The sequence below is a fragment of the Coloeus monedula genome, assembly GCF_965178545.1.
Source record: "Coloeus monedula genome assembly, chromosome: 20".
Taxonomy (NCBI): domain Eukaryota; kingdom Metazoa; phylum Chordata; class Aves; order Passeriformes; family Corvidae; genus Coloeus; species Coloeus monedula.
The window spans coordinates 7,428,179-7,448,001 of NC_138800.1; the positions used below are offsets into that span (position 1 = coordinate 7,428,179).

Genomic DNA, 19,823 nt, shown 5'->3' on the forward strand with positions numbered 1-19,823 from the left:
GGAAGGCTAAAAAAACCCTCTGATGCCTGGAAAAGATGGATGTTTTCCACCCCTTCTGTATTATGCTTCAGTTCCAAATTTGCCAGGGGTTTCCCTGGCAGTGAGTGCCATCTACGGGGCACACCCAGCACCTTCTGCCTCCCTGAGAGGTGCCCGAAGAGCCTTCTGCCAGCTGGGACCTGCTGCCCAGCCCTGCCCGGAGCCTTATCCCGTCCTGCAGCCTCCAGACAGAATTAGGACCCGCGTTTTGTGAATGTGGATCTGAGAGCAGTGGGGTGACCCTGCTCGGGGGGGGGGGGGGTCTCAGGGGGTTTTGCCTCCCTTCCATTCCTGCCTCTGTGACCATCTGTTTCCATCTGGCTCACTTTGGCTGACCAGCAAAGCTGGTGTGGGAAAAACATGGAGAGGAAAATTTGGGAGGAGGGAGGATTCCTGCCTGAATTAGGGTGTCGCTTAAACCTTCTTTCAGTGCTGGTGTTGCTGGGCTCTCACTCCCTGTGTGATGGCTGCTGACAGGGCAGAGCAGGGCCATGCACTGCTCCAGGGAGAGCCACCCAGAGTAGGGATGCTGTAGGGAGAAGCAGGATTCCCTCAGTGGATGTGGCTGCAGGCCTTCTTCTGGTGAGGGGAACACATGTCAGAGGCTGAAGCCAGGACCAGCACTTTACAGAGGCTCCTTTGTCAAGCAAAGAGCTCTCTCTCCTGGCTGCCACCAGTTTTCCTCTGCTCCCATCCCAGCCCTCTTGTCCCACCAGGGTTTAAGGAAGGCGGAGGAGATTCCAGTCCAGAACAGCAGAAGGTTGGGATGGTTGTTCCAGCACGTGCCCCCTGGCAGGGAGAGAACTCAGACCGCCCCTGGTATGTTGATAGCACTGGGGTGGGAGCAGCAGGGCTGGAGGAGCTCTGCAGAGCTCAGCACTGCGGGAATCACACAATGCAATTTGTCCTGTCCAAAAATCTGCCAGCTGTGGTGTGTGTGGCTGTAAATCCCTGCCTGATTCCTGCAGCAATTCCAGTTTGCTGAGCCTTGGGCAAGACGGAGCCCTCACAGCTGGTCCAAGCTCTCTAAGCCAGAGGGAAGGGACAAAAGGGACCTTTCCAGTAAAATTCCCCCTTTCTCCCCTCCACAGGAGTTGGCCGGGAGCGCGCTGTTGGCCTGTCCCAACAGAGCCACTTCACTGGGATCAGAAGGAAACCGCAATCGGATGGGTGGGCTTTATGAAAGCTGACATCTGTCTCCCCTCCCGGCCTCGCAAATCTGCCAGGCACAAACGTCTGTACCAATGAGCTTAGCGTCAAAAGTCCCAGGGCAGTAACCTTTGCCTGCTCCTGCTCCCCTCCTTCACCGGCGGGAGCCAGAGCCACCCGCCAGCCAGGGGCTTTAGCGTGATCCCCACGGCCCATCTGTCCATCCCACACATATTAACAGCCAGTGCCCTGCTGCCGGGTTTGGAAGTCGTGTTTTCTCGCAGAGCAAGCAAGAGAGAATAAATGACAGCGGCGATCAGCAGCAGTGAGCCCTCGCGACGAGAAACACAGAGCCGGGACTTCCAGAGGACTTCCCACCTCCTGCAGTTTTCCCGCGGAGGGGAGACCCGCAGCAGGGTCCTGTACAGCGTGTCGGGGGCTCACTGAGCTCGCCAGCATCGCAGCTGAGCTCTACATCCTGCAGCGCTTCTCTCCCTCACCCAACAGTCCCTTCCCGCTCCCCCCATTTGTCCCACGGATCCGTCACCTTCCCGTCACCGTGCTGCCACCCCAGCCCTGCAGGTCAGTGGATGGGGAGGCACTGCTGGTGTCCCCAGCCCTGGCAATAGCCCAGCTGCCAGGGGACGGCCCCGGCCAGCGGTTCTTGCGGGCTGCCCGTGAATCGCTGCTGGCCGGCGCCGCGGAGCGGGATCGCGCTGGAGCAACAGGCGGGGCTGGGCACGGAGCGAGTCTCCTTCGGGCTCTCGTAGTGATGGAGCTGCCTCTGAGGGGAAAACCCAGCGCACAGAGGGGACGGAGGGCACCGTGTACCTGCAGAACCGGGCTCCCAGGGCAGCTGTGGGCGGCTACCCTTCACCCTCGGCTCCTGCGCAGGGACCCCGGCCTGGGCGCGGCACTCTGAGTGGGCACAGGGCCAGCAGCATCCGGCGCCGTGCAGGGACAGCGACAGAGCCGTGATCCTGTGGATGGCTCGCCGGAGGGTTGCGATTTTAGAAAGCCTTTTGCCACCGAGGTCGTGCTTGAGGGCCAGCCGCAGGGCGTTGAAGGCTTGGTTGTAGTCCAGAATCCTCTTACGCTCTCTGACATTGGCAGCCATTCTCCTGGCCTTGGAGCGCACCGGCCTGCTCCTCTTCCTCACCTTCATCCCTTCCGTGTCCCCCGGGCTGCCGTCTGCTTCCCTGCCCTGGGAGACCCACAAACCCTGCCTGTAGCAGGCCTGGGACGCGTCCCCCGCTTCCAAGTCCTCCTCCGAGCTGTCGGGCTCTGGCCCCGTGCCTTTCCCCGTGGCTGCTCCGGGCATGGCAGCGGCGAGGGGGAGCGGGAGAGGAGCTGCTGCGATCCTGCCTCCTGGGAGGTGTGGGTGACACTCCTCCAGGGACAGGCAGCCGCCTCTAAAAACCTTCAGCAGGGCTCGTCACGTGGCTGCCCCGACCCTCCTCACCTGCCGCAGGTGAGGCACAGGGAGAGCCCTGCCTGATCCCTGCTCTGAGCGTGAGGGACCAGTGCTGGGGGGTGCCCAGAGCTCGTGGTGGGATGCTTGCAGGCCCCCGGGGGAAGCACTTCCACCAAGCACACGTTTCAGTGGTTGCTTTAGTGTCTGCTAAGAATTTGGGCACTGCAGGAGTTCCCCTGTGCTGCTCTGCCCTGTCCTCTGCTGGGCACGCTGGTGGCTCAGCCTGGGACAGGTCATCCCTGGGTTTTATATGGTGCCATGAGGCAGAGCCCTATGGGGCATCCCCACCCTGGCTCTCCCTTCCCCCTGCTCCTGGGTTCTGCAGCGCCTCTGTTATTTCTCAGCTAAGGGAAACTGAGGCACAGAATTATGCCATTGCTGAGAAAAGCAGCAAGTCTTGTGCTTGGGTACAGAAGACACAGTTACTCCTGTCCCAGTGAGCTGGGAGCACCCGTGGGCACAGGGGTGGGTGGGTGCCTGAGCAGGGGCAGACCCCGGGAGTCGGTGCAGGAATGTGCAGGGCTTGGCACGCCTCTGCCCTGCGGAGCAGGAAGCAGGAATGTGGGGGGGGATTGGGGCAGGTGATAAAAGAGCTAAAGTGCTACCTGCCTCCAGAGCCTTCCTGTCCCTTCCCAGCAGCCTGGGGGCAGAGCTGTCTGGGCTGGCGCTCCCGGGCCTGCCCGGCACTTAACTTGGGGAAGACGATGCTGAAAGCAGCTCCTTGTTTCCTGCATCCCCGAGCTGGCGGGATGAGGGACTTGCCAGGTGCAGCAGGTCCGGAGGCCATGGGCAGGGCCAGGTCCCCAACCTCTGAGCAATGGGGGACAGCCACGTGTGTTTGCCCATCATCTCATTAGCGAGCAGGTGCTAAATGACTTCCTGTGCGAGGGGTAACGCTTTGAAAAATGGCGCAGGAGTGGGTCTGACAAATTGTTGGGGTGTCTGGTGCAAAAGCAGAGCCCTGGGAAAATGTGCTCCCCCTTGATCCATCCCTTCCTATCTGATCATCCCAGCTCATGTTTGATCAATAGCCACAATTAGTGGGGGGTTATTTGTCTATTGCCCTTCTCCTCTCCTGGCTCTTTGAAGCTGCAGCTAATTTAGGTGCCTCTGCTCCAGGAACCCAATAAATCAGGAGCCAGGGCCTCGGGGACATGGGAGAACAAGGCAGCAGGACTTCAAAGGGAGGTGAAGCTTGCAAATATTTGTGAGCACTCACCTGCGCTCACTATGACCCTCTTGTTCTCCCCAGCATCCTTCTCACCTCCCAGTCCTGCTCTGCTGGGAATGGAGCCTCCCCGACCACTGACTTACCCAGCGAGCTCAGCTCGGGAGCCAGGGGATCTTTGGAATGCTTGAATGGCAGCAGATGTCAGACCCACTTAGAGATGTGCCTGTCTAAAACCCAGCTAGGCAGGACAGATCCCTGCCACGGGGATGTTTTTGCTGGTGTTGGAGGTCAGGAGGTGCAGTCCAGAGCAGACACGGAGGTGACTGAGCTGGGCACAAAGCCAGTCCCAGCTGGGTGGGGCCTGGGCAGGGGCAGCAGTCCCAAAGCTGCTCCCATCCCACCCACAGCCCCCAGGAGCTCCTTGGAAAGCATTACCGGGGTTCTCAGCACCTCAGCTCTGGGCAGCCCTGGCTGCAGGGATCCAGCCCCAGCTCTTGGAAGCGGGCAAGGCCAGACCATAAATCATGGGGCATCTGATGCCACCTGCCACCTGTAATTAGCACATCCCACTGGGCCACCCCCACCTCGTCCTGGGCGCTTCCGACCTAGGTGCCCATTACAGGTTGGGAGGTCAGCAGGAACGCCCACCCAGGCCCTGCTCCCCCGGTCCCTGCTGATTTATCACCGTGTGCTGGAGAGATTTATGGGCTGAGATGGGGAACCAGAAACGTGTTGTGAGGCTCTGCTGGGCCTGACAGATGATGAAAGAGCCGTAATTATCTGTCGCCACACATATATCAGGCCATTCATGGCACTCCCCAGCCTCCAAGATGGGGTTTCGCCCTCAGGGACTCCCCACCTCCCAGCCTGTGTCACTCTGGACTGGAGCACTGCTGAGTGCTGGGTACCTGCCCTTGCTGGACAGCATTGCCACAGCTCTCAGGGGTCCCATAGCCCAAAGCTGTGTTTTGGGTGTGTAACACTGCTGCTGATCCTCAGCCTTGGACTGGCTGCCACATCCATCTAGCACCCCCAAGCTGCCGATTCTTCCAGGTGAGAGCCGCTGGAGCCATCTGGGAGCACGGCCCTCACTGGAGGTGGAACCGTGATGGAGTGAAGAGGCAGCTGACACAGCCTGGGGGGCTGCCCAGCGCCTGGCAGTGTCGCAGCACCACCCATCCTCCTTGGGAAGGCATGGATGTGCCAGAGCAAAGCAAGGAAGCCTGAGGCAGGGAAGGATGAGAGCCGGGAGCTGGCATGCGGGGAGGTGCCCATTCCTGGCGACGAAGGGAAGGAGGAGGCGGCTGTTGCGACACTGCCGGGGCCCCGCGGGTAAATAAATAGGGCGCTTTGTTCCTGCTGGGGCACGACCAGGTGGCACGAGGGACACGGGGTGGTGAGTCATCCATCCCCAGGCAGCCATCCCGCAGGGCACGGGAGGAGGCAGGGAAGGGCACTGGGAGGCCGTGCTGCCTGCAGGCGCCTGCGGGTGAGGAGGTCCCGTGCTCCAGCACCTTGCACAACACAAGGGAACAGCCCTGCTCAGGGCACAGGTCGGAAAAGCCACATCCTGTGGAGTCAGAGTGAGCCATGGGCACATGCTTAAACACGGCACGTGTGGCAGGGAGTGGGCAAAAGGCTTACCTGGGCCTTCACAGAACCGCAAAGTCGTCCCGGTTGGAAAAGCCCTCTAACAGAATCCCAGTGTTAACCCAACACTGCCTTGTTACCACTAAACCACCGAGTGCCACATCCACATGTTTTTTTAACATTTCCATCACTTTCCTGGGTAGCCAGTTCCAATATCTGACCACCCTTCCACTGAAGACATTTTTCCTAAAATTCAGTTTAAGCTTTGAGGCCATTTCCTCTTATCCTGGCCCTTGTTCCTTGGGAGCAGAGACAAACCCCCCACCGGGTTACACGGTCCTTTCAGGGACTTGTAGGTCTTCATTTCCCACCACAGGAGCCTGTGCCTGCTGCTCCATCTGCCAGGAATGGCTCACCCATCCTGAGACCAACAGGGCTGGCAGAGTTTCATAGGCCAGAGGATGAGGATGGGACAGAGAGCTCCGCAGTGAAGGCCAGGGCACATGGCAGCTGGGGAAGGCACAGGAGCCACCCCATGGCACAGGAGCCTTCAAGGCTCAGTTGTTCCTGGCTCGGGGATCTCCCGCAGCGCGCGGAATGGATTCTGGCATGAGTTACCATGTTTTTACTTCCCCGAGCTGCCAGCACCAGGCGCTCCCTCGCCGCATCCCCCGGCCCGCAGCTCCTCGGGGAGACCCGGAGAGGGGCGGCGGGACCGAAGGTCTGAGCTGCAGGAGCGCAGCACCCGCGCCCCGCTGGTGTCCCCATCTCATCCCATCCCACATCTGCCGCCGCCCCCAGCAGCTCCCTCCGCCGGTCCCCGCCCGCTCCCGCCGCGGGCCGCAGCCGGGGCCGAGCCGGGGGGCGGTGGCAGCGCTGCCCCCGCCCCGGCGGGGCCGTGCCGTGCCGAGCCGAGCCGAGGCGGGGCGGGCCGGGGGCGGGTACCGACGTCAGGCCCCGCGGCGGCGGCGGGGGGCGGAAGGCGGCGGTGCCGGTGCCGGGGGGTGGGGGGAAGCCCGGCTTTGGGGCGGGGGATGGCGGCGGGCGAGGCGGCCCGGGCGGACTTCGCGCGGCACTGGCAGGAGCAGTTCCCGGGGGAGCCGGCGCCCCGCATGGAGCTGGGCTCGGTGCGGGCCATGGAGCGGGAGCTGGAGCGCTGCCGTCGCCACCTGCGCCGCCTGCAGCGGGCGCTGGCCGAGGAGCGCTTCAAGGTGGGCTACCTGGAGGCGGCGCTGGCCCGGGCCCCCCCGCCGCCGCCGCCGCCGCCCGCCGCCCCCCGCCCCGCCGGCAGCTCCCCGGAGGGCGGCAGCGCCGGCAGCTCCGACGCGGAGGACGCTTCCTCGGCAGGTGGGTGAGGGGGAGCCGTCCCCAGCCCGCGCCCCAGGGGACGAGGGTGTCCCCAGCCCCTGCGCCGTCCCCGCCGCACGGTCAAGGGCGAATGTGCCGCCGCACGGCCGAGGGCATCCCCAGCCCTGGCGCTGCCTGTCCTGCGCTGCCGTGCCGTGCCCGTGGCGCGCCGTGCCCACGGCCCCGTGCCGTGCCACGGGTAAAGGCAATCCCGAGCCCCTGTGCCATCCCTGCTACACAGTTGGTGCAGCCCCTGCTGTGACTCGGCAGGGAACCCCCAGGTGTCCCCGTCACGCAGCCAGGAGTACCCCATGTTGTCACATAGTAAAGGATGCCCCAACTCCTTTTGTCATCCCCGTCAAGCAGCTAATGCCGTACCAGCCCTTGTGCTGTCTTTGTGCCACCACTAAAGTCACCCCAAGCCCCCTGTCTGCTCCCTGTCCCACTCCCAAGGACATCCCATGCCGAGGCCCTATCCTTGAGTGTGCGAGGAGGGAGGGTGGCTGGCTCTTGGTGATGTGCCAGTGGCCCACGAGCCACCTCTGGGGCTGGGACGCTGCGGAGGAGTCACTTCCTCCCGGCGTGACCTGGCTCATGGGAACACCTCTGCTCAGGTGACACCCTGTGACCTCCTGTGGGGAAGTCAGAAGCATGCCGGGGGTGGTGACATGTCCCGGGGCGTTTTTCTGGGTGGATTGAGGACAATGTTATTTCACAAGTGCCTGGCTGTGTGGTGGCACTGAAGGCACAGCCAGCTAGCGCTGTCAGCCGTCACACTGTCCTACTTCCAGCGGCCTGGAAGTTGTTATTGCATCAGCATTAAACCCGGCTCAAACAGTCCTGACAGCTAGGGAATGTCACTTTTAATGCTGCTAATTCTGCAGCTGACTTGAGTTAATTTTGTTCTTGTTCCATTGTTTGGGGGTGATGGTTTTCCCCCAAGGCTGTATCGTGCTGGTTTAAGATTGCCTGGAGAGCAAGTACTCTGATGTCAAATTATGCTTAATATATAGTTCATTTATATTTATTGCATTAGTCTGCAGTGCTGGAGGAAGTTTCCACTTCACCTTCCTGGGCTGCCTGGAGGTGAAATGTCCAAACTACGTGGCTGCTCTCGGTGTTGTCACCGTGCTGTGCTGGGCTGCACGTGTGAGTGTTTGTCCCGCTCCCCAGTTGACTGTGGAAGCCTGTGCCCAGCCCTGCAGCCAGGACCAAGGACATTGGAAATGCTGCCTTCAAAGGCCTGCTCCAAGCCCCTCTCCAGCTCCCATCACAGGCATGGGCTGTGGTTCTTGGAGAGCTGCTCCGTGGCTGAAGTGGCTCGAGTGCATCAGAGCGACCAAGCACAAATCCTGATTTACACTCGGACCTGTGTTTTGTTTATATCTGGATTATGCTCCTGGATGTTTCCAAACCCAGGATGGTGCAAGGCTGCTCTCAGGCTGGTGAGTGTTGTTAAAGGGGCTTCCCTGAGGCACAGCATAAACCCCTGAGGGTCCTGGCTTTGTAATGTGGAGAGGTCCAGCCCTGCACCAACCTTTGAGACCTTTGCAGCTGGTGGGGGTGAGTCTTTTGGCAAGACTTTGAAGTCCAAGTTTGCATCTGCTGTGGTTAAATGTGGCCTCTTCCTCCTCCTCCTTTTTCTCCTCCCCTAAATGGATCTTCCTCAGGGTTGGCAGCTCCAGCACTCATCAGAGGAGGAAGCGTCCCCTCTGCCTGTCTCCTTGCCCTGTGACATGGCTGGGCTCTGCCCTCCCCAGCCTTGCCCCGAGCCTGTCCTGAGCCTTTCCCAGGCATCAGCATTTTCTTTGTTGGGCGTTGTAAGGGCCCCTGTGTGCACTGACTGCGCTGACATTTAAGAGCAGAGTTTGAGAGTGCAGTAAGAGGTGTGCAGTCATTGCCTGGATCCCCCTTTCAAGGACAGTTGGTTAACCTGGTGCTCCTGTTGTTTTCTTCTCACTTCTCTATGTTTCAGATGTAATTGAAAATTCCTGATTATGGTGCTGTTTGCTTTTCCTGCCAGCACTCTGGCGGTGTGTGACCTGGTTAGTACTGCTCTGCCGGGGTCCCTCAGAATTTTAATGTGAATTTTGGAGCTTAGTGGTGCTGTGGCTGTGGCTGAGCGCAGCCAGTCCCCAGCTGTATCAGCCTGTGGAAGCACCCTCTGGACAGCAAGTGAAGGAGTGTTGAATATCGTCTTTATGGGAATTACCAGGGAAATACAGTGTTTTCCTTTAAGTAGCTTGCGATTAATCTGATTTAAAGCGAGGAAATCTGCAAGATGCCCCTGTCTGTGGCTATCGCATGAGAGCGGCGCGTGTGACAGCCAGATACACGATCCTGGCATCTGAGATAACGCCTGTGCCAGCTCACCCGGGACCAACAAAATCTGAGCGTCAGCGAGCAGATGGCTAAAAACAAAGCGTGGAAAGGACTGAAATTCCCCTCATCTTGGCCGTCACCTGTCCCTGTGGTTAAACACGCAGCTGGCCTCGCAGCTGAGTATGCGCGGTGCCGGGCTGTGCCGGGGCTGGGTGCTGCTTCCATCTCCTCCCGTTTGCCACGGAAGGGACGAAGGGCTGTGGGTTGGTGCCAGCCAGGAGAGGGTGAGCTGAGCAGGAGATGGTGCTGGTGGCCGAGAGGAGGACGCGGTGATGCTCGGCGGAGATGCTTTGTGCCCGGCAGCCAGGTAGCGCGGAGGTGGAACCAACTCGGTGCTGGGTTTCCTCGCTTTGTCCTTGGGAAGTGGAGAAAGAAGCTGGCTTTGCCATGGAGCTGAAGCTCTTCTGGAAGGCTGTGGGGTTTGGGAGTGCCTGACCTGCCCTGTGCAGCACCCTACACCCCAGAAATGTGAGCTGTGGGGTGGGGAGCGCTGGCATAGCTGGAATAGTCCGTGGTGGCGTGGGCTGGTGGATCTTGTTACGGCAGGATGCTGCGGCTGTGAGATGTGCTGTAAGTGAATTCCAAGCCCTCTGTTTAGCTGGAATTACAGTTTCTCTCAAAGAAAGATTCTGGAGTCACGTGGGCTCTTCTCCTCGCTCCGCTGCACTGCCTTCCCTGGTACCTCGGGAAATGGGAAGGGAGCTGCCGGCAGCAGTGGGGTCCTGCCATGGAGGGCGGTGAGCACGGAAAGGCAGCAGTGTCAGGGTGTGCAGCAGAGCGCTGAGATGGGGAAGGGGCCCTGGGGCATCTGGAGTTCCTGGGGCATTGGCCACCTCATCCCTGCATGCCCAGGTGGGGGCTTGATTGGCATGGGTGCCATGCTGCGGGCTCCTGACATGATTTGGGTAAAGGCAAATTGCTACTCCATCCCTGCTTTCAGCTTGTGCTGCTGCTGCTGCAAAAATGGCACCTCTGTCTGTCCCAGAAAAACTCCCTGCAGCTGTGGAGGTGATGGGGCAGCTCTGTCCTGCTGTCTCAAGCCATGTTTAAACCCTGCTGGTTCCTCGTCCCTTTCTTGGGATATTCCCTAAAACCTCAGCAGAAGGAGAATGGAAAATAGTGAGCAAAGTCCAGAGTTTGTCCTGGTACATCTCTTTCCACCTGTGGTAGATCACGATGGGCAGGAGGTAAAAATTGGTGATTCCACAGCCCCAGGAAGGTGAAATGTTACATGGTCTGTGCATCCATGTCCCCTCCTTTAGCATGAGGATGGGATCTTGGTGCCGAAGCAGGGAGGTGCAGTGGGGGCAGTTGTGTCTCCCCAAGAGCCCCTCTACCACCTCTGTGTCCTCATATTTCGTTTTTAAATTTTTACTTGGTCGTATTTTCCTATTGTTAGAAAGTGCTTGTTTGGCTCTGAAGAGGCTGGAAGTTCCTCCTCTGGCCAGAGCAGGCCAGGCAGAGTGTCAGTGTTTTATTTTAACTGCTCAGGCGAGGACAAAACCGCAGCGTGTGTGTGTGCGTGTGCCTGCTGGGGACCTTTGAACTGTCTCCATCTGCTCTGGGGCCCGACAGCATTTGGGGAGGTGATTTCTCTCCACAAACCCCCCGATGGCATTGTGACAGCAGCCCCTGAGTGACGAGAGGCTGCTTCCTTGGAGAGTGGTGCTGCCTGAGATGGGGACTCCAGGGTTAACTCTGGGACAGGTTGTCAGTGAAGAAGATCATAAATAAATGCGAAGTTTATGAGGCTGAAAAGCCTTTGAGTAGAAGAGTTGATGTTTAAAGCTTTAGGTGAGAGCAGTAAGTGCTGCTTGTTGGAGTTTGCCCTGTGATTGGGCTTGTAAAGGAGCTGCAAGAGCCAAGGGGAAACCTGTGACCAGCTCTGCCTGCAGGCACCACCATGGCAGCAGCTGCATCTCCTGGGTGGGGGAACAGTCCTTCCAAAGGGCTGGATGGGTGCACAGAGGGCTGGGGATGTCTGTCTGTCTCACTGGGCAGGGGCACTCCCCTGGCACGGCAGCAGTGCCTGCTCTCGTTGGCACAGACATGCCAACATCCCTCCTGGAGGAGGTGGGTCTGGATGAAGCATCCCTGTGCACCCCTGTGTTCTGTCAGCTGGGCACGGTCCCACTGGCTGGGTTTTGGCCCCCAGAGTTTGGGGCAGAGCCGATGCTGAGCTCCCCCAGCTCAGCAGCGTTCAGGGCTGGGCGGTGGTGCTGGGCTGCACCTTCCCTGCGGAAGGGAAGGAGGGGATGGAGTTTGCCGTTCGGTGCCAGCAGTGCCACGGGCTATGCCCACCATGGGGGCGAGCACTTCAGCACGGAGGTGGCCCCCAGGCTGGTTGTGGGTGATCAGTAGCCTCAGGTAGAGGCAACGGCAGCAGCAGGGCAGGCAAGAAACCCTCATTAGGTGTCTGGATAGAGCCAGAAGTGCCCTGCGGGGCCTGAATTCATTTGCATTGTAAGTCTATTGAAATCTGGTTGGGGTTTGTTTTCTTTCTATTTCCCTGGAAAGACACTTCTGTGCGGAGGGGCTCTTTGTTCCTCGGGTTTCTCCTCCCCTCCTGCCCAGCCGTGCCGCCAGTTGGGATCCCAGTGGATGGCTCTGCTCTGTATTCTGCCGGATGCTGTCTGCTGTGGCCAACCCTGCAGCAGTGATCGCAGGGAGAAGCTTTCCTCTGTGCTGGCAGGGAATTCATATTCCCTTTGGTTAGAGAGGAGAGCCTGGGTTAGCCAGGGCAGCTCACCAAGTGTCCCTCCACCCCAGAAAAGTGGCACCTATGCCCCCTTGGTTCATGGCATTGCTGGGGTTTTCCTCCCACTGAGGTCACCTGGAGCAGGGGCCGGGAGCCAGCCTGAGGGAACACGCAGAACTCACCCCATCCCCAAGAGACATCTTTGAGCAGGCTTGGCTTTCCCACCCCAAATTACTTTATCAGTGTTTGCTAAGCAGGATAATTGGCATGTGTAGATCAGTAGCAGCAGCACTTCTTGGCTCCCTTGGCTGCAGCCGGAGCGGAGCCTGGCCAGCCTAAGCAGAATCCCAGAGGACTCCTGCAGATCTGCCTCCAGATAAGTCCCAGCTGTAAAGTTCAGGGATTGTTTGAAGATCTGGCAGATAGGGAGAGCTTTGTGCTGGGACGGGGCTTTCTGCCATGGAGGGGTTTTGTTCCGTGGGCGGTTTTTGTTCCGAGGCTTCGAACCAACACCTCCTCCTCCTACTCTGCAGCTCCTGTGCTGGGAAGCAAACTTGGCCCATCCTCAGCACCAGGGCTGGGGGGAGAGGAGCAGCTGGGGGCTGTGGCAGATACAGGCACGGCTGCCTCCCTCTCAGAAGAGAACCACGGTGCAATAGCTGGCCCAGGCCTTCAGCTGAAGTTAAAAGCTTTTTCTGACCAGCCACCACCTTTCATTCCTTCTCCATCTGGTATTTAGAGAGGCCGGGGGCAGTGCTGCTGTGGTTGGGTCTCTGCCCTCCTCCCCACACTTGCTGGGCTCTGGCATCCTGCCTGGCACAGCAGGATGCTCCAAGTGACCGCCCTGTGCTCCAGGCACCTCTCAGCTGTGCCCCAGCGAGTGCAGCTTGGGGCTGATGCAGCACAGACCTCAGGGTTTCAATTCCACAGGGAAGTGATACTGGAACTTTAGTGCTGGACTGAGGAGCAGCATGTTTAGGACACCCAGCAGGAAGGACCTTCCGTGGTCCTTGGCAGGGAGGCTGGAAACATTTTCATTTATTCCTCTCCTCCCTCTCTGCCACCTCTGGCAAGGGGAGAGCTGCTGCTCTGCACCAGCAAGGGAGAGCCTGGACCTCCTGAGAGCCCGGCAGAGCAGGCACTGAAGGAGCTGGGGAAGCCAGGCTCTCCTCTGGCATCTCCCACCTCAGTCCCAGACTCTGCAGCCCTGGTTGTGTTCCTGCCATGGCTCCAGGACACAGAGGCTTCCCCTCTGCCAAACCAAAGCACTCTGGCTGCTCTTTTAGTCCTTAGCTTCTTTAGCCACTTGCATAATGCTCCCCAACCTCACTCTCCCAATTCCTCTCTCCCTGTGGGAAAACACCCCCAGTGTTGGGAGGTGCAGGTGGCTCTGGAGCTGCTCTCTGGTTGCTGCCAGCCCTGGGTGCCCACCACCAGCCCTGGGTGCCCAACACCAGCCCCTGCCCAGCCCTGGGCGAGCACTGGGGCTCCTGCAGCTCCTGTGGCTGCGACTGGAGGACTCTTGCACAAGAGCCCAGAAATAGCGATGCGTGGGCTGGCGGGCAGGGGCTGGGCAGATGCCAGGCAGACAGCCAGACACCAGGCAGGCTGTGCAGGGCTGGCTGGTGGTGGGGAGGAACCATGGAGCTCAGCTCTCGGTTCTTGCCGCAGGGACGCTCCCAGCTGGAGCTGGGGGTGGTTGGCGGGGGTTGAGAACATGGTTGGCAGCATCTCCTCACACAGGACTGGTCTCTGTCACCGAGGGCTGATGGGTGCCAGGGTGTGGGTGGGTGCTCCCCCCAGCCACGGGGAGAGAAGGTAGGTTCAGCTGCTCGGCAGGTTTTGAGGTTTTGTTGTTGTTGTTTTAGCAAAGGTGAAATGAACACGAAAACCAAACTAAAAATACAGCCCAGCGGTTTGGTGGGGCTGTTTGGTGTGGGCTGTGCATGGGCCTCTGCCTGGGTTGGTTGTGCAGCACAAGGTGGTCCTGATTTGGCCTTCCCAGGACACTCACCCAGCTGTGGGGCACTTGTCCGCCTGGTCCTCCTGGCCATGGCACTGCCAGGACCTGCTGTGTGGTGCCAGGCTGGGGGTGACCAGCCTGGGGAGGGCTCCAGGGGGTCTGGCAGCTCACGCAAGTGCTCAGCTCATGCCCTGTGTTGGATAAAGAGGCAGATGTGCAGAGCGGGGCATGGTGGCATGGAGAAGCTGGTGCCGTGGGTGGGAGTGGCCAGGAAGTGTATCCGGCTGGGGGAAGCATGTGGAAAAAGCCCCTGCCTGTATGCAGGGAGCTGCGCATGGAAAACCAGCTGCCTGCTGCCCCCGTGGCTCTGCAGCCGCGGCGCCGGGGGGGAGCAGCTGCATCTTGTGCTGGTGCTGGTGCTGCTGCAGGGCTCCCCAGGGCATGAACGGAGTGTGGTTTCCTGCCATGATCAAGGCTGATGCTCTCAGCTAAACCTCTGTCACCTTCCTGGCAGGGCCTCGGGCTCTGAGGGGCTGGGGGGTGCAGGGTTTGCTGTGGAGTATGGAGGAAACTCTCCATCAGAACCTTTAAGGGACAAAGCGAGGACGTGCTCAGCTTGAGCCAAAGCAGGAGTGAATGGGGGAGTTGGTGCGGGATGGACAGCAGCAAAGACATTGTGGCCACCCTTGGGCTGGGCTGGCCTGTGCTGATGTCTTGGGGACAAGGGGAGTGTTGGCTCCCCGAAGCAGCTGGGAGCAGGGCAGGGGGAGGGTGGGCAATGGCAGCTGTAGGGCTGCACCCTGTGCCCCTGGCTCAGCACGGGTGACTCACAGCCCGTGGGTGCAGTGAGCTCGGGGTGTCCTTGCCACACCGGGGCTGGATGCAGCCCCCAGGCAGGCAGGGCTGAGCCGGGGGCAGCGGTGGCTCCTCATCCTGGATGCCAAGTGCCAACGGCTCCCTGTGCTCCAGCCATGCTGAACCACAGCTTTGGCATTGCTGGGCTCCTCCAAAATGCTGCGTCCGAGCCTCTCACGGACATCCCTGGGAGCGGGAATCAGGTGGTAGCAGTGCCCCGGCAGGGTCCCCTCAGGTCTCCCACCCGTGTCCTGGCACTTCACGCTCCAATGGCTCTACCTTCCCCGTGTGCCCGCTAGAGCATTATCCCTCCTGCCCGGCTCCCATCTGGCCCCGGTGCCCGGTCCAGGCCCTTCCCCGCACCCTGGCCCCGCGGGCAGGATGTGGCCGGGGGCGCTGGCAGGGAGTGCTGCCCGCACTGCCCGGACGGGGCAGCGGTGCCGGCACAGGCTGAACCAGGGCAGTCTCTGCACTTGAACGCTTGGCTGGCGCCCTGACATATTGGGGTTGATGACTCTGGCACTTCGTATTTCCTTTGGCTACATGCAGCTGGGGAGGGCGGTTTAACCCCTGCCTGCCCGCGTCCCGCTCTGCCAGCCCCAGTTGTGTGGGGCAGGGCTGCTCCCGGCTCCTGGAGGCCCTGGTTCCCAAAACCAGGGTGAGCAGGGCCGGGAAGAGCCTGTGTCCTTCAGCCGCAGCGGCTTGAGGGGCTGCAGAGGTTTTGCTGTGGTGTGGGCACAGCATCCCCAGGTCACAGCAAGGAGATAAGACTGTGGTGGAAGAGGTGATGGGGCCTTTCCCGCCGCTCTCCTTGGGGTGGCCTGGGGGGGCAGCCGCACATGCTGCTGTGCCACCACCATCGCCTCCTTGTCCTCCTCCTCCTCCTCGCCGGTCCCCAGACCCCTGCGGAGGGTCGGCGTGGCTGCGTGCGGGGGGACGCTGAGCTCGGCTCCCCCCGGCGAGGCAGGGGCGGGAGGCGGGACGCGCTGCCATTGCCAGGCGGCACCTCCTTCCCTGGGCACCCTTGGCAGAAGCGCGGCCGTGCGCCCGGGCAGGCGGCTGTGTCCGGCTCTGCCATCCAGCCCCCGCCTGGGCCCGCGGCCCCCGCCTCCCGCCCGCGCCCGCCGCCTTTGTTGTGAGATGAGAGCGGGCTGAGCGCCGGCACAGCCCTCCGAGCATGGAGCCGCTGAGCCACCGCGGCCTGCCTCGCCTCTCCTGGATCGACACCCTCTACAGCAGTACGTGCCCTGGGCTGGCGGGCGGGCGAGAGGGACGAGGGGCCGGGTCCCCCCTACCTGTTGTGTAACGCTGCGTCGCGCTGGGCAGGGATGCTGCGCCGGGGAGCCTGGGCTGGGGGTCCAGGCGGAGCCGAGCCCGGGCAGGGGGCTGGCGATGCTGGCAAGGGGTTGTGCTCCTCTCTGTGGGCATCCCGCATGCCCCGCTGGCAGGACGGCGCCGGCCGGAATCGGTCCGGCATCCCCCAGGCTCTGGGGACCCGCTGCATGAGCAGGATGGGTGACGGTGGCGGTGGCCCCAGCGCGGCAGGGCTCGCTGAGGCTGGAGCAGCTGGCACTGCCCGCAGGGCGCTTTGGGCATGGGGATGCTTTTTTGCGCCGGGTCCCACTCCCGTCCCCGCGTGGTGGTGGGAAGGCGCCTCTCCCTCCCTCCCTCAGCCGTGATTTTCTCAGCGAGCTCCCGGCGCTGGGCCGAGGGTGCTGTGTCGACGCGGTGTCGGTACCGGGGGCTGGCAGCCGGCGGGGCCGGGGGCGTCCTGCAGCAGCCTGGGGGTGCGAATCCCCCCGATCCCACGGACGGGCAGCAGGGAGGAGTGAAGCCCGGAGCCCGGCCCTGCTCCCATGGCAGCTGTCTCAGCGGCGGCTACGGCACCAGGGATGTGGCCGGAGGATGAGGGGGCTCGGTCACAGGGTCCCCGTTGTTATTCTGGGGGAGCGTCGAGCTGCGTGGGCACCCCGGGTGGGGTTTGGGGTGCATTGATGAGCTCGGAGCCTGGTGCTGGTGGGGCAGCGAGGTTTGGCACGGGTGCGTGGGAAGGTGGGATGCTCCAGAGCATGCTCCATGCGTGGATCTGGCATCTGTCATGCCCTAGAGGGAGCAGGGGCTGCCAAGGGGCACGTTGTGTAGGGCTGAGCCCCCTCCCCGAGTTTTCCAGCCTGAAGCCTCTGACGTCCACAGGCAGAGGCCGCATCCAGCAGTGGCAGTCCCGGGGTCTGGGGTGGCTGTGCAGGCGTTTGGGCTGAAGCCCAGGGGCCACATCCAGCCCCAGCCTCTGCACCCTCCTTCCCGGCCACGGCATCTCTGCAAAGCCATGACTCTGCCATCCCAAATCCTGCTCCAGCTGCCCTCCCTGAGGGATGGGGGGAGGCTGCTTGGCATGCCTATGTTTGGGGGGATGCAGGGCAGAGTCCAGCCCTCATCACACTGGGCAAGGCAGTGATGGTGTGGAGGAGATGCCGTTCATGTTGAGCCACCCTTCAGCAGAGGCCCACGGAGGCAGGTCCGAGGCCAGCTCACACATCTGTGTTGTCATGGTGAATTTTCACCCAGGCACAGGGAAACCATGGCGTTTCCCCAAAATCTCACAGGCTCTGTGTGAATGTTGGGCTTTTCTTGGAAGTGGGATAGAATGGCTGAGCATTGGGGTGTGCCAACACACTGACAGGGTGTCGGGGAATAGCACGTGTCCAGCTGGAAATGCCACCCTGAGCTGCTGTGACTGTGCTGCCTGTGTCCAGGCTGGACAGGAGCCAGCTGCTGCCCTTGGCTGAGCTCCCTCGTGGGGACCATCGTGCTGGCATGAGCCTGGGTCTGCCTGGGAAGATGTGGCAAAGCAGAAACATTTTCCTGGGGAAAATAATCCCTCACGGGGATGTGTTCCTGGCTCTGTCACCCTGCTGGGTCCATGTGCCGGCCCACAGGGCCTCTGTCTTGATGAGTGTCAGCATCTCATGGGTGTCAGCATCCCTCAGTGCAGTGTGGGCTTGGATCCAGCTCAGGGCCCCGGGGCTGTGTGTGGGGTTTGGGCCACAAGGCTGTTTCAGGTCGGGGTGTCTTTGCCCCCCAGAGTGGCTCCCCTGGGCCAGGCTTCCTCCCTCCCCTCGGTCTCCATGCCTGGGGTGCAGCAGGAGGATTTCCACTGCTGCTAAAAATCAGGAGCAAAAATAGCACTGGGTTTTGGCACAGGCACAGAACAGGCTGCAGGGGCAATGCAGCTGTGGGGGAGGAGGGAGGGAGGCACTGGGTTTGGGCTGCCTGGGTGGCACTAACACCCCACAGGAAGGGAGATGCAGGGGACAACCTCTCTGTCCCCTCGCCCATCAGTGGCTCCCTTGCCCTTCCTGGCTGCTTGGTGGTGCTCGGTTCCCTTCCTGTAGCAGCTTCTGGGCGTGCTGGGGAGGTTCCTCTGCCTCCCCAGGTGAGGCCCCTCAAATGCTGCACAGCCATGGGTGGCACAGCTGGGTCCATGTCCCCATGGCTCTGTCCTTCCTCCCGTGGGCAGCGCAGGGTCCCTCTCCTTGGGTGCCTGTTGGGGCACTGCCTATAGATCTCATCCCCAGCTCTGGTCTGGGACTGGGATGTGGATCTGCTCCAATTGGTAGCAACAGGAGCCAGGTCATTCCTGCACCCCTGAAGGCCAGTCCCTTCCCTCTCCATGCCACCTTCTTCCCCGCACTGCTGCAGGTGTCACCTCCCAGGGTCCCCAGGTGCCTCATTAACGCTGTGTTCCTCGTTTCCTGGCTGCTGAGCCACCCCACCTGGGTTGCCAGGACTGCCACAGTGATAGTGCCACTCTGGGTGTCCCTGTGGTTCAGCCTGGAGCTGCAGACCTTGCCATGGTGGAGGGAAGGCACCTGGTGGCCTCCGAGCTGGTGGGGACCATCAGCTTTGGCTTCTCTCTGCTGCCTTGGCTCCCCCTTAGACCCCACCTGATGGGGAAAGGTGCTTGGGTGAGAGGTTTGGGTTGCCCTGGGGAATTTCCAGCCTGGGGACAGTCCCTGGTTGAGGGGGCTCGGGGGAGCTGTGTGGGCTGGGTGTCCTGAGGAGTGGCCATCATGGGGGACAGCAGTGCTAATGAGCCTTATGCTGCCATGCTCCTGGAGGGTGCTGGAAGCATCACAGCTGGGACCCATCCAAGACAGGAGAGGTGATGGACATCCCACCGTGAGGAGGCAGGACAGGTTAAAGCCAGGGATCCTGTTTTCCTGAGGACCAGGGGGTGTTATGGGCACTCCCTTCTCTGCCCATCCAGTCAGCTCCTGGATTGAAGGTGGGCTGTGATGGCCCACTGAGGGTGTCCTCACAGCCTCTGAGGGATTGTTACTAGCTAATGGCTAAAGAAGTAAGGCCTGAGAGGGGCTGTAGTGTCCTGGCAGAGATGTGGTGCATCTGGCCCATGTCACAGCTCTCCTCCAACCCCCCTCAGCTGCAGGAGGGAGCACCCCATCCGTCCCCACTAGCACTGGCAGGGCTCCTGGCCTGAGCCTGCTTTGCAGCGCTCTTTGATTTAAAGATTTATCCACTTTCCCTAGGAAGCAGGATGTAATATTAATGTGCTGAGCGGTGTTGTTGGGAGCCAGGGGAGTCCTTGTCCAGGATGGCAGGGCCGTGGGGACATGAAGTGGCAGCGGTGTGGGATTTGGTCTGGGATGGCTGCTCCAACCCCAGTGCACCCCGTTTTGGCCAGGTTATCAGCTGGGGTCTTAGCTGGGGTCTCCCCAGTGTCTGTGCCCAGGAAGCCTGTGGGGATGTGGCTTCCAGGGATCCACGGGGCTGTCGGATGGGAGGGGAGCAAGGGGCTGGCGTGGGATCGGGGCCGTGTTGGGTGAGCCCCCCGCCTCTTTGGGAGCTGCCGAGGGGGCCCTGGCCGCAGGCATGGTGGGGGGGTGCTGGCTGCACCCCACGGCCGCCCCTGCCGCAGCCGGGCTCCCTTCCCCCTCCCCTTTGTCAGCATCTCGGGGCTGCTGCAGCCACCTCTTCCCGCCGCCACCGAGCCGCTGCCGTTCCCATGGTAACAGGTTAGGATGTACCCCCGTCCCCCGCTGCGTCCCAGGGACCCACTGCAGACCCTGGAGCCCCCCCCTCCCCTCCCACTTGGGGCTCTGGCTCCCTGAAATGGCTTCCCCTGGGCCATGGGTGA

At 61.3% G+C, this 19,823-nt stretch overlaps 1 protein-coding gene across 1 annotated transcript; it reads right to left on the minus strand.

The window, feature by feature from the left end:
* Window positions 1-1,771: 1,771 nt before the first annotated feature.
* Window positions 1,772-2,509, minus strand: BHLHA9 (basic helix-loop-helix family member a9; the record flags this gene model as incomplete). Its single annotated transcript, XM_082294552.1, has 1 exon — window positions 1,772-2,509. The coding sequence occupies one exon, from the start codon at window positions 2,507-2,509 to the stop codon at window positions 1,772-1,774; it is 738 nt and encodes a 245-aa protein (XP_082150678.1).
* Window positions 2,510-19,823: the final 17,314 nt, after the last annotated feature.